Raw genomic sequence first — 15,313 nt, 5'->3', positions numbered from 1 at the left:
AAGTGTGATATCACAGTTGATGCTTTTACAGAGAATTCTTGACAGGGTTTGACAAATTTGTCCTAGATGTAGTGCATTCCTGTTACCTTATGAGAGAAGTAACTGATACTCTTTGAAGGAATCAAGTTGGTGGCCTAAAATCTTCTTGTCTCAATTGCGAAGCATTTATTTTTTTTCAACTACTTTAGTTCCTGTTCAAAGAGGTGAAGGACTCCACTTTCTAAGGCCATGAACTGAACTGCAAGAGTAATCCGTTAGCATTTTGTTCAAAAAAGGTAGCCAGTGCATGAGTAAGATCATCTAGTGCACCAGACCAATTCATGGCTTGTTTCTATTATGAACATTGTCCTTATTATAAAACAGTTATAAACTCAAAGTGCTGTTGGGCTGCTCGTCCTTATTTTCAAATGTTTATAAGCTCAAAGAGGTGTGGGTGTCTGAAGAACTTTAGAAGGTAATCCTAGTTCCTTTGCTTTGCTTAAACATTAAGGTGCAGGCATCCAATTTTATCCCAATGATTGAAGGCATTTTGCCCTATTTTGTCCACATAAATTATGACATAGGAATTTAGATAAATAAAATAAAAACCCAAAAATGCATAACAATGACACAGATTTTTTTTAAAAAAAAATGGGGAGTGCACTTGACTTGCACCACTGGTGCCAGGCGCATGCCCTAATCGCATTGTCAATATGTCTAATGCAATATTTCTTTTCCCCTTTCCATCTATTTGTCCCCAAAGCACCCAACACCCAAAGACGTTAAAATCTTGACCGTTGATAAATTTGTGGGTGATTGTAGACCCTCCTCTAAAGCAAAATTCTAGTTCAATTTGTTTGTAATAGGATCCTAGGATGCCTCTTCAAGAGAGAAGGGGAAAGGGAACAAATGAGAGGAAAAGAAGAAGATGAAGAAAAGAGTGGTGGCTATGGTGAGAAGACCAAAAGCTGAAGAAGTGAGCCTTTTTTGGAATTGCACAAAGACTACGAAGTCTAGTTTATCTATCGAGTAAAGTACATTCTCAGACACTCTTTTTAAAAAAATATTATATGTCATAGATTGTAATGGCTTATTATTTGTGATATGGTAGAAATAATTTCCCAATAAAATAGTGCCACCTTTGCAACCCTTCATCTTCAAAGTTAAAACTCCTTTCTAATTAAGAAACCACCAATAGCAAGCATAACCTTCTATTTAAAGGGCCCCTAGGCTCAAACGTAAGAGCATATTTTTGAAAGTCTGAAAACTCACCATATTTCCTATGAATGAGAGCCAGCTTAAGTATTAAAGAAGTTACAATGCTTATTTTTATAATTGGATGTGAGTTGGTTGATTTATTCAGGACTGGATTTCAACCTAAAACAATTTTTGCATCAACAATTAAATGATAATCTTCTTGAACAGCGTTTCCTAGGAGAATATCGGGCGGACATTGGGTATGGTGGGACCCACACTCTAGTGTCATTAGTTGAACTCTTCACACCTTGTGAAAGGCAGTGCAGTACTAATCATAACACACAAGTAAGCCAAAAGTATATTGCTATTTCACCATATGAACAAATTCACAATCAAGTATATGCAAAGGAAATAGAAGCAATAAACAAACATGAATGCAAATAAGAGTCGATCAATGCAATTCAATTCATTATAAGGATGACTTTGATTTCTTGTTTGTCATGCTGTGATCCTGCTTTTAAGTCAGGTTATATTGGCTTGGAGCAATCCTTCCTTTAAGTTAAGGATCCAAGGAAACTTTCAAATGTTGAAGTCCCTTAATCTCTTTCACTACACCAATATTCCCCACAAAACATATTGTGAACACTTCTTTCAAAATGGAGGTCTTTGCAAAATATATTGATATAACAATCTGGATCAAAGGCTTTGGGTCTGTTAATGATTCTCCCAAACTGTTTCATTAAAGGAGCTTTATTATAAGTACAAAAATCTTTGAATTCCAAGCCTCCCCATGAAATTGGTGATAAAGTTTTATTTAGGTTCTAAAATTAGCTTTGCTTTCCCCATTATCCTTTCTACTCTGCCAAAAGTCTCTAGATTGCTTGTACAAGTTGTTACAAATTGTGTAATGACCCGAATCTGAGTGGGTTCCTATATATAAATTTTTCAGAGGATGCAAAAAATTTCAATTATTTTTATTATCAGAGCACTAATTAGTTTTATTACAAATATACGTCTCAAATATTAAAATTAAAATTTCTAAAATTCTAAAATATACAAACATATTCTAAATTGTATTATATTAAAATTTTTATTCTACTTTTCTCCTTTTACTCTCGCTCATGCACATGTTATGCTAGATTTCTGGTACACTGTTCAAAATTATCTGAAATGTAAAATAATGATTGGGGTGAGACGACGCTCAACAAGTAAATAAGATTATTATTAGTGTGTGATCAAAATGAACATTTATAATATTATAATTTCGTGAAATAATATTTAATATTATAACTTTAAAATTACTTTTAAAATAAATGTAAATTTAAAAATTTTTGTATAAATTTTTACTATAATTTATAACAATAAAATTTTATAATCATATATTATAACTGTTAAATTGAACTTTTTAACTTTAAAACTATAATTATAATGGTCAATCATGTATATATTTACTTTTTCTTATGCATTTCCTTCAAATCATCATTTAGATACAGAGATGCCCCTATTCACATAAACATATACTTTTTCTTCAAATGATCAATGACTATGTTCACATAATTAAATATGTATATACATATACTGAAAAAAATCATCCTTAAACTTGTTAATCATAAGTTATGTTTATCCCTATGACTAAGTTGTGCAGTCCGAAGACTGAATTTAACTGGCTGGCTGATCAAACTAAATCAACGTACATTATCATTAAGTGATATTTTCCCTATTAAGTCCCGGTCCGACCCAGGTGTGCACTTAGGAGAAATCCACCGTCATATAAAATCACTCTATAAACAGTGTGGGTGCACTTTGATCCGTTTAAACTTTAAGTTACGGTACAGAACATTCGTAATTTTTTGTATCTTCTAGGCCATTAGAGGTTTTGAAAACATCTTATTATATAATTTATGCAATTAAAAATAATATTATGAAAATATCATTTTACTCATATTTTCATGAAATATGTAACGTAAAAATAAACTCATGTCATCTTTACTTGTGTTTTCGTGAAATATGCAACATAGAAATTAACTCATGCCACATGATTTTCGTTTTAAAAATATTTTCTTAAATAAAAATTAATGGTTTATAACATTTTTTAACTAAAAACTAAACGTAAATATATTAAAGATAAAACGATTATAATTAAATAAGTGTAAAAATAAACTTGAAATTTTTTATGAAAAATAACTAGTATAATCAAATTTACTTACAAATAAACTCAAGTATAAATTTTAATAAAAATCTAACATAATCAAATTTACTTACTCTTACTTAACCTTGTGAGATGATCACAACAAATATCTTTGAAAAATGAGATAGGAAAGAGTGAGTGAGTGAAAATTTTAATTATAATAAAAATTCTCTCTCCACCACTAATTCTTTTACTCATTAATATTTCAATTCATTTGAAAATTTTTTGTGAAAAATGAAGGTTGAGAACTTCTTATTTATAGAAAAATTTTGGGGAAGAAAATGAAATTTGTAAAAGTGTGGAAAAGGAATAAAATTATAATTTTTTTTAAAATAGAGGAATGAGTAAGGAATAGACATGTAATGTGCATGAGATGAGCTTGGTATGAGAGATTTGGGATGGGAATGTGTACATGTGGGGAAAATGAGAGTGATTGTTAACACTCCCATTTAATTAATTTTTAATTAATTTACTTAATGAATGAATGAATGAATGAATGAATGAATTATTTTTAAATTATTATTATTATTATTTTTAAGTTATGTTTTACTATTTATTATGAAATAAGAATTATGTTTGAATTTTAAAAAATTCACATGGACCCTACAATACTTAGAAATCCAAGTGAGTTCTACGTAATTCTAATAGGTCTCATATAGTCTTATGTACCTTATAGAGTTTCGAGACTCATGTGAATCTCACACGGCTTTGAGACTCATGTGAGCCCCATACGGTCATGTGACACATGATACCTATATTATTATTATTATTATGTCAGTCAAAACATTATTTTATGTATATGTACTTATTTACGTGTACAAACAATGTCTACTGTGTTCATTTTATGAAATTTCATTTTGATTAGACCGACTTTCAGGGAGTAACTAAACCGCAATGGTCTTTAAACACTCGTTAAGATAAAGCATTTCTTAAACATCAAATATAAAATTAAGGATCCTAATAGAGAAACACTTTCGTATTAATATTAACTTAATGAGTATTTTTATTTTATTATTATTATTATGCTTAAATTATATATACATTTTTGGGATCATTACAAATTATTTCTGAGAGTACAAAAAACTCATAGTATAGATTGAAACACTTAAGTTCAGAACTTGGAATAATAATCTTCCTTGTTTAGATTGAATATCTTTCCCCATCCTATCCACAAGATTATCATATAGTTTATCTTTGAATTTGTGAAATTAATACTCACTCCAAGGTACTCCCCAATACAATAAATTATGTGAATACTAAATCTTCTCCCCATCACCTTCCTTAAGCTATTTGGTTTATGAACTAATGTAACATGCTGATTTTGAGAAGTTGTTTTGTGAATCCATTGATTTTTTCCAACACTTCTAACGTTTCTTTCAATCGTTTCTTTCAATGTATGAAAGTTATCAAAGTTAACTTTTTACAAATCAAGATGATGTGATCATTAATAAAAAAAATTATATGACAAAATTCTTTTGACTTTTATTTCTTTAAGTTTTTTTCCTCATTTGTCTTTGATATAAGAGTTGAAAAAAATTCTATACAGAGAATGAAAATAAGAGGTGAAAGCAAGACCTTCAAGTGTTTTTTTACACCCATTAATTATGATAAATTTATTTTTAATTGTTTTCTTCTCAACTCTTTGTCTTTTCATGTACTTTGCCTCTTATATTTTTGTATTGACTCACCTTTTTATGTTTTTTTTTAACGGAGTACTGATTTCTTTTGAAATTTATCAAAAGACACAAATTTTTGTTGAACTTTGAAGAATTTTACGAACCTTCCTTAAAGCATGTTAAAAAAACAGACATCTCTCTAAAGTTTCAAAAATTTTATAAACTTTTATTAATATTTAATTTTTTAATTCTTATATCCTCTCCCTACACTTATTTTTTATCAAATATAAAGAGAAATTCGTGTAATTTTACTAAACTTGAAGAGGAGTTCTTAAAATTTCAAAACTTTAATCCGATTTATATCTTTTAATCATATGAAAGGAGAGATTTATAAAATTTGAATTTCAAAATCTTTGGCGAGTTGGTCAAATTTTTGGGTGAGGTCAGCTTTTTAGCTCCCATTTTTTTTCCCTGATCTCTTTATACCAAACCAAGTGCCAAGACGCAAGTCACGCAACACCGCGCCAAATGCGAAAAGAACGAGTACGGTTATAGCCTATAGGAAGGAGAATAGGACCAGCATTTTCGTAACCGGATTAAAGAAATCCTAATCCCGGATAAGGACTGAGCAAACTCCACACCCAAAATCGTACGCAGTCCGACTCTCCTTTCCCATTCCCACCGTCTTAAACGCAGAAGGCACTGCCTGAAACCAAGCGTTGGAAGACTTTTCTCTCGTCAATGGCGGAGGTTTCGTATCTTCATCTCCACGAAGAAGACGCAGATCTAGACCAACCTGAAGACATCGTCACCCTCGAATCCCTTCCATACTGGGCCCACGACCTCAACTCTTTTGACATCCCGGAGATCGCACCCTCCGATCACTCCCTCCACACCCAGATCGCCGTTGATGCTTCTGATTTCTACGAATTCGAATCTTCGGTTCAGTTTCGAGGCGTCGATGATGTTTCGGAGCCCGATTCGATCACTACCGTCGACCTCTTCGACCGCGAGAACCAGGTGAGCTTCGTCATGGATCTGTTTCAGCAACGCGTTGAACAGTCGCGCGTCATGGTTGAGAGCGATCTAAGCTTGGAAACTGTCAATGATCCGAGTTTTGATGGGAATGTTGAAATTGGTTGTAATCGTTTTGAGCTAGATGTAGGGTTAGGGTTAGGGTTAGGGCTCGGCGTTGTGGAGAGACATGAGTTAGAGGATGAGAATTGCGGTTTTATGGTGGCGGATTGCGGGGATGACTTTTTTGTACGAAGAAGGGTTTCTAGGTCTGAAGCTGGTGAATCGTCGACTGTATCTAGGCGCGAATCGCATGCTGCGGGCGTGCGGATTCATGGGTTTGGATCCGACTCCGACGAGGATGACGATGAAAATGGTGCTGTGGGGATTGGATTGCACTCGGAGGACGAGAGCGATAACGATTACGATTTGGATCGTGTACACGGTGACGATTCGAGTCTCCCTCTGTGTTGGGATTCTCTCCAACTGGAAGATCAGAGGGAGAATAATGAAGATTTTGAGTGGGAGGAGGTCGACGGTAGGGTTGATGAGAGAGAAGTATTGAGCATGGTAATCGATGCCGACGACGATGGGTCTGTTTCCATTTCACCCGCAGTTGCTTCTGAGCAAGAGCTGAGAGTTGAGAGGGTTGGGGGATTGGGGAATTTAGGGTGGGAAGTTTTGTTGACAGCCGATAATTTGGACAGGAACCCAGAAACAGAACCATATTTGGGGGATCACGATGACTACATTTACACAGCGGAGTACGAAATGCTGTTTGGGCAATTCGCAGAGAATGAAAATGGCTTCATGGGGGGTCGGCCGCCGGCGTCGAAATCCGCGGTTGAGAATCTTGTTTCTCTGGTAATGAGGGAAGAAGATGTTGGGAAGAGCAATGCGGTGTGTGCAGTTTGCAAGGAAGAGATGAATGTGGGCGAGAAAGCGAGCGAGCTGCCATGCTCGCATCGCTACCACGGTGAGTGCATCGTGCCATGGCTGGGAATTCGGAACACCTGTCCTGTATGCCGGTATGAGTTGCCGACGGATGATCCTGAGTATGAGCGGAGGAGGATCACCCAAAGAGCTGCTCATCGCCCGTGATGTGATAGTTGATGGTAAATTTCAATATCATTATTTTCAATTCTGAAATTTTCTTGGGCATTGTTAGGTTTGCATGATGATGCAGATAATGTTTATTTGACTCCCATCGAAGGGTTCAATGAAATTGTTGATAGCTTCATGCATATTTTGGTTGAGATCTTGTATAGATGTTTTTGTTGCTAGGCTCTCTTTTTATTTTTTTAAACTCTTCTTTTGAGTTGGATATACTTAGTTGGATGGAAATTGATAATATTGTTTTTATTATTAATTGGCATTATTTATTATTCCTTTTGGCTTATATTTGTTGCTTGAGATTGGGATGATTTTTTTTTTCCCTTACACAAATGAGATTCGAAGCCTTTATTATGTGTTTGTTTTCTTGGGGTTTGGTTTTTGCCCTTTAAAATTGCAAATGACCACTCACAAAACAAGGTGAGGGAAGAGAAAAGGAATTTTGGAGGAGACGAGACGAGAGGAGAGGAGAGAGATGGAAAGGGAGAAGTTTGTTTCCAGTTTGTTTGGTTAGTAGGAAGAGAAAATTGGATCCTGAGCATGAATTTGGGAACTTAGATTTAGATTTAGATTTGAATGAGATTTGGATAAATTTTAGTGCAATTTTATGTTACATCTTTTCTAAATTAAATTACCACACATAGGGTGAGGAGAAAGAGTTGGAACAACCTTTTTTATGACATGAATGACACAATAGAACTTGTAAATTTGGATCATTTCCTATGTTAAATTTGATATGAGAATGAATTGAGTTGTCAAGCATTGAAGCAGATCTCCACCCGGACCCTGAATATTTGGCTGCTAGAATGAAATGAGGTAGGAAAGGAATGGAGGAAAAATTTGAATGTAGAATAGGATGAAATCTAAGTAATAAATTTGATTTTATTCCACTTCATTCTATTACATTCTTATGATTCTATTCCGAAAGGCATATTTCCATTTCAGAGCTTGGAGAGTGCAGTGCCCCTCCCTATTGACTGTAATGTATATGCAGGGAAAGGTTCAGATATATGCACTTGAATGATTACTCATGCATGCAATAACAATTAAAAAATTGCTTTTTTGGTTCTCCCAAGTACAACTCACTCTGGAAATTAGTCTACAAGCTTTGTTCTTAGTCAACCATAATAATAAAAATCTATTAGTTCTTCTTCAGATAATCTCTTTTATTAAAAAAATAAAATATTGGTTAGTATGAAATTTTAGGAGAATTGAAATCTTTTCAAGCTTTTTCAAAGTTAAAATAAGTAATTATTTCTAAATGAAGTAAACTACCATCGTAAATTAAAATGGGCTATCATTTCAATTTATTTAACTTGAGTAATAGTAATTTACATTTAACACTCAAGAATCACCATTCCTAATCTTCATGTGGCAGGAATTTTAATGGAAGGGAACTGAAAGTCTGATGCTAAATAATAGTCACCATCTTATTACTAAACTTTTGAGTTCAAAGTTAGTATGGCGTCCTTGACAATGTTATAAATTGAAAAGGTTAATGAATTCCTGAAAAGGAAAAAAAAGAGTATATATCTCAATTTGACATTTTGATATTCTTTTTTTTTTTGAAAAATTAGTATTATTTAATTCTTCCACAAGACAATTGAACAAATAACTTTATATATATATATATATATATATATATATATGTATGTATTTATGTATGTATGTATTTTTTTTGTTCTAGAAAATCCAATACATTCACTAAAGAAAAAAAAAATGAAAATACTAAAGAAATCAAATACAAAATAATTCTCATGTGATCTCCATGAACAATTCCTCACCTCAAAAAAGGCATTTTTGTTTGTGATCATGATAATTATATTTTATCAAACACAAAGTAAAAGTGTAATCCAGCATATACATGAAAAAGAAAATTTTATCTTATTTACAGTTCATGACTCGAGTCACGAGAATTAAATTCATGACCATCTTAATAATAATAGAATGTAAAATATGATTTGAGTTAGCACTTGGGATGAAATCCTAAAGTCGCCTACTTATTCTCTCTTTTTAATAGAGAATTCCCATTCAAAAGTTTTTATATAAAAAGGAGGACTAGAAACTTTAGACCAATATATACACACTAGCAAAAGAAAACATAACTAATCATGTAGATAGAGTAATCAAACAAAATTGAAAACAAGAACAAATCAAATCCTAATCATGTTCTTATGCTCTATTCCAAAAGAATTAAAACCCCAATATGTATTCCTTTGAGCGAGAATTAAGAAGGTCAATCATGTATTAAATATGTAGCCAATGAAGTGCTTTGTGCTAAAGATAAGATGGAAATTTTTTGCTCTTTTTCTCAATCTAGGCACCCAAAGGGCCACTAGAGTTAAAAGTTTTGCTTTGGAGGCGATAGATGCCATCCAAGCTTCTGAAGTTACTCCAATGTTATCCAGGGTCAAAGATAGGGCATTGGGCTACCTAATAAAAAATAAATTAAAAGATAGATGAACAAAAGGTAATCTACAAGAATGCACAAAAGGATTTGATCAAGAGTCGAAAATAGGGCATGTCAAATTATTAAGAACAAGAAATAAAAATTCATCAAAAAACTCGATAAAAAAGGAGGCTAAACGTAGGAAAATGCGAGAGGGGCGTCGATGGCATGTTACCCCTGGTGCCTATGAGGTTGCCTTTGCTACCTTTTTTCATGTTTGCTTTTATAATTTTTTTTCCTATCCTTTTTGACCTAATTTGGCATGATATTTTCTTCATTATTTAAGTTAAATTGGATTTTTTTACATAATTTATTACCAAAATACCCTAACCTACAAGGTTGAATACATTGTAATAGGACTTCTACTGAGAAAAAAAAAAAAAAAAGGTTCTCCTAAAGAATCCTCCAGTTAGTCCCCTCCATCCAATACAATGGGTTTCATTGAATACATGTGTACTCTTATCAGGTGGAATCCACATTAAACTTATTGTTTGTAATGATTTTATTGGGCAAAGGAGCCTGACTAGAGGACCACACTAACCTTATAGGAATATATATATATATATTCCACTGATTCAAGCTTAAATGCATGTACTTAGTGATGACTTAAATTTATGCGATTTTAAATGAGTAAGCTTGATGCATACATTAAAAATAAGTAAGATGATTTTTTTGGGCGTAATAAAAAATAGGGAAGATGAAGTGGTGAGCAATGGTAGGATGCCTATTAAATCAAGATTTTTGTGAAGGAAAACATTAAGCACAAGAAGACGAGGGCAAAGGGAAATTATACTGGGGAGCTGTTCCTCTACGTGTTTCAGTATGTTCTTAAATTCTAAACATATTAAAAATGGATCCTCCTCTTCATATGTATAATATTAACGAAAGTAAAATCCACTTTTTACATATTTAATATCTAAAATACAGGTATATAGACACATGGAGGGGCAGGTCCCAATATATTTTTCTTAAGGGAAACATTGATTGTATTTTCTCTCCTTTTTAAGCAACATTAAGAATGAAAAACAATTGACTATTGAGAAATAACATTAGAAATGGAAAGATGAAGGTTAATGACATGAAAAGTAAAACTTAATTTATTTATTTATTTTCTTTTCTTATTTTCTTATAAGTAAACAAAGATAAATATATTCCCTAGTTTTCATTTTCCTTAGTACATGATGTGCTTAGTGTTACAGGCCGAATATTTCACACCTTTGTGAAAGGATCGTGCGGCACTAACTAAAGCTCTATTGTTTAACTAACTAGCCTAGCATTTACCACAACTCACCAATAAAACACTTTCATTGTCATTCAAGCATATATAAGTGGAAGCAATAAACAATTTATGAAAGCAATGACACTTAAGCAGTAAACATTGAAGCAACATAATTCATTATCAACATCTCCGTTAACAATGTGTGTCTAGGAGAGAGACAAGTAGGCTAAACAAGTTGACAATCACTAGTGAGTTTTACAAGTTGATGAACACTCATCCTACCCTAAAGAGCTTTCCATGCTATTCTCACTCTAACACTAGGAAACATCAATATGACCAAGGTGTCATACTCCCATTTTTAGTCTAGGAAAAACTATCTTTGAAAAATAACTCTCCACTAGTATTTACATGATGAAAACCCATCCCAAACGCACAAGACATGAGGTCACAGACAAGCATAATGCCTTGAACAAGCTCAGCTCGTGATGCTCCCCCACTTATGTAGTTGACGTTCTTATAGACTTTGATGCTAGGTACACTTCAATGTTGTCGATGAATGGTTGCTTATCTTCCACATAAACCCTATTGATTTCTTCATAGCCAAGGCCTTTCCACTTCACTTAGAATTCTTACTACTTCTTCCTTGATGATGTGAACTCTTTGTCTGCAAGGAAGTCTACAACTTCTTATCTGTCAAGTTGTATTGTTTTCAATTCTACTCTAGTTGACTGACTTCTGCTTGGATTTTCGGTGTCGACATTGAACGAGTTGAGGCAGCTGAAGTCAAAATACAGGATGCACTTTCATCCAAGCTGGAGGGTCAATCGTGTAAGAGGCCTTCCCGAATTTCGCCAAGATGGGGACTGGTTTTTCATATTTATGAAGTAGTCTCCTATATCTTCCCCGTAGTGACCTAATCTGTTCAAGATTGAGTTTAACAAGCACCAAGTCACCAATGTTGAAGTGTTACGATCTTCTCCCATGGTTTTCCCACTTCTTCATCTACTTAGAAGCTTTCTCTAGATAGGCTTGGACAATCTTTACATTTTGTCTCCATTCTTTGGTGAAGATGTATGCTCTGGGACTTTTTCCTCTGTATGGCTCATCCACTATATAAGGTAACAATGGCTATTGGCCTATAACAAGTTCAAAAGGACTCTTGTTGGTTGTCGAGCTCTTTTGGGCACTAAAACATACTTGAGCCACATCAAGTAGTTGCACCCAATTTTTTTGATTGACGTTGACAAAATGACACAAGTACTTTTCTAGTAGACTATTGAATCTCTTCATCTGTCCATCTGTTTGTGGATAGCTTGAAAAGATGTCAAGCTGTGAATTAAGGATTCTAAAAAGTCATGTTCAGAAGTTGCCAGTGAATCTTGAGTCTTGGTCACTGACAATATATTGGGGAACACCCTAATATTTTATAATATTCTTAGAGAATAGTTGTACCATCTCCTCTGCTGAACAATACTTTGGTGCGGGTATAAACATACTGTACTTCGAAAACCTATCTATAACCATAAGTATAGACCCCGCATCTCCCACTCTAGGTAGGTTGGTGATGAAGTCTAATGAGATATGTTCCCACGATTTGGATGGTATTGGTAGGGGCTCTAACAACCCTACAATTTTCTTTCGCTCCACTTTGTCTTGTTGGTAGGTGAGACAAGTTTGGGTATAATCAACCATATCATCATGCATGTGCAGCCAATAATACCTCTACTTCAGTAATGCCAAAGTGCGTTGCCACCTTGGATGTCCGTCCCACATGGTATCATGAAACTTGCTCAGTAATGTCTTCCTCAGATCTACAACTCGTGACACAAAGAGCTGACTACCATGGGTCATCAACAATATGTCTTCTATTTAGAATTGACATGCTTTCCCTTTTATCAAATTCATGAAGTTCTGCACAACCAGCTCTTTGGAAAAATTCTCCTTGATGCGCTCCAGCATCGTCATGGTAACGGTACTCATTGTCAAGTGTATTACCATCTATAAGGCCCCCAACTCATCCTTCCTACTTAGTGCATTAGGAACTTGGTTCATCTGCCTTGTCTCGTGCTCAAATGATAAATCAAATTATGCCAAGAATTCTTGTCACTGGCCTTACTTGGGTGTCAACTTTGGCTGTGTTAAGAAGTTCCTAGCACTTGAATTATCCGTTTTCACCGCAAACTTTGACCCAAATAAGTAATATCGCCACACGCGGAAACAATGTATCACCTTTAGCATCTCCTTCTCTTGAGTTTTGTACTTCCGTTCTACTTCACTAAGCTTACAACTCTCGTACGCAACAAGATGTCCCTCCTATAACAAGACTCCTCTAAGAGCTTGTCAGATGCATTTATTTGTACCTTGAAAGGTTTCATGATATCCATAAGAGCAAGTACCAAATCTCTCATCATGGCATCCTTCAAGTCATCAAAGGCTCCGTGGCACTACTTTGTCCAGTTCCACCCTTGACCTTTCTTCAGTAGTTTTGTCAAAGTAGCAGTTCTCCTCGAGTACCTCTCAACGAACTTCCTAAAATAGTTGGCAAGACCAAGAAAGGAACATAGCTCCTTCACTATTATTGGGATATTCCATTCTTGAATAGCTCTCACTTTCTCCATATCTATCTTGATATGACCTTGTTCACATAACTAAGGAATTTGATGCTTCGCTGAGCGAAAGAGCGCTTCTCTTTCTACCCATGCAACACAACTGGGATGATTGTAGGCCCCTGCTCTTGGCCTACTTCTTCCTCAACCACTATCGTGGCGAGATACATTTGTTCACCCCTTCTCAATCCCTACTTGAGTTGCATGGCTGAAAGAAACTTCTCATTATCTTCTTTCCTTGTAGCGTCTTACACCATGTGAGGGTGATCTCACATAAAACATAAGGAACCAAGAAAAGGCATTGACACTGCCTTAGTCTCCCTCAAGAATTCCATTCCTTTTTTCTACATGGTTAACCTACTAGAGTGTGCAACGTTCACCCTACCTACCTTTTTGGTACTTGGCGTGACACCCTATCTACCCCTCCTAGGCGCTTGGCGTGGCACCCTGCATACCCTCTTATGCTCTTGGCGTAAACCATTACCCTTTCTCCTCAAGATTAACTTACCAGAGCGTGCATCATTCACCTTGCCTACCCTTTGGCGCTTGGCTTAACACGTTGCCTACCCTTATTGGGCGCTTGGTGTGACACCATGCATACTCTTTTTGGTGGTTGATGTATAAACCATTACCTTTTCTCCGTAGTGTTACCTCACCAGAGTGTGCAACGTTCATCTTGCATACCTTTTGGTGCTTGGCGCGAACCATTACCCTTTCTTTGTAGTGTAGTGGAAGTTCTCCAACAACTCCATCATTGAACTTTGTTGATCTCTTTGGGTTCCCTCCAATTAATTAACACGTTCCCTCAGTTGGGCCCTTGCTTTGGCCACTTTGTTGGCTGACGACTCAGGTTATGCTTCCAGTACATTAATTTTTTGGGCATTGGTCGGTATGGTCACTCACCAAAACTTTACCAATCCCACAACAAAGGCAAATGAATTCACATACCAACTAACCAAGATTTGATATCAGGTGTCATGGGCCGAATATTTCACACCTTTGTGAAAGGATGTGCGATGCTAGTTAAAACCCTTTTGTTTAACTAGCCAATCTAGTGTTTACCATAATTCACTAATTCAACACTTTCGTAGTCATTCAAGCAGATATAAGCGGAAGCAATAAGCAACTTATGAAAGCAATGACACTTAAGTAGTAAACATTGAAGCAATTTAATTTATTATCAACACCTTCATTAGTAATGTGTGTCTAGTGAGGAAGACAAATAGGCTAAACATGTTGACAATAACTAGTGAGTTTTATAAGTTGATAAACACTTATCCTCCCCTAAAGAGCTTTATATGTCATTCTCACTCTAACACTAGGAAACATCAATATGATCGAGGAGTCATACTCCCCCTTTTAGCCTAGGGAAAAACTATCTCTAAAAAATAACCCTACATTAGTATTTATATGACGGAAACCCATTCCAACTGCACAAGACAAGTGGTCAAAGGCAAGCATAATGCCCTGAACAAGTTCGGCTCATGACACTTAGTTATGTACCTAATGACGTCAAATAAGCACATACTTCATTATTATTATACTCCATATTTATCAAATGCTCACTCAAGCATTTGGCTTACTTTCTAATAAAGAAGAAGAGCCTCCACCTGCAGCCATTAACTATTTACGAAAAAGGTCCCCAAAAAAGAAAAAAGATAAGAAATAATACAAGCTATTACCCCTTTAAGTTTAATTACCATATGCTCAACTTATAAAATTGATTAATTATATACTTGATTTCTCATTTCATATCAAATGAGACCATTCATCCAATTTCATTGTTAAATTTTTACTAGCACACGAATGCAAGTTACACTTGTCATGTGTGTGATTAACCATTAAATGGACGAAACACTAACATTTTATCATTTGTACGGAGGTATTAAACTTCAAAACTTATTATTTGCACACAAATAACAAAGATATAAT

The 15,313-nt window shown here is 34.8% G+C and overlaps 1 protein-coding gene across 1 annotated transcript; it reads left to right on the top strand.

The window, feature by feature from the left end:
* The first annotated feature begins 5,560 nt into the window (after window positions 1-5,560).
* On the top strand, window positions 5,561-7,363 carry LOC131146653 (uncharacterized). Its single transcript, XM_058096387.1, has one exon. The coding sequence runs from the start codon at window positions 5,722-5,724 to the stop codon at window positions 7,093-7,095; it is 1,374 nt and encodes a 457-aa protein (XP_057952370.1). The 5' UTR covers window positions 5,561-5,721; the 3' UTR covers window positions 7,096-7,363.
* The last annotated feature ends 7,950 nt before the right edge of the window (window positions 7,364-15,313 follow it).

The sequence above is a fragment of the Malania oleifera genome, chromosome 13, assembly GCF_029873635.1.
Source record: "Malania oleifera isolate guangnan ecotype guangnan chromosome 13, ASM2987363v1, whole genome shotgun sequence".
NCBI classification, from domain to species: domain Eukaryota; kingdom Viridiplantae; phylum Streptophyta; class Magnoliopsida; order Santalales; family Ximeniaceae; genus Malania; species Malania oleifera.
The sequence above is the reverse complement of the archived record's forward strand: the minus strand, read 5'-3'. Positions and strand labels throughout refer to the sequence as shown.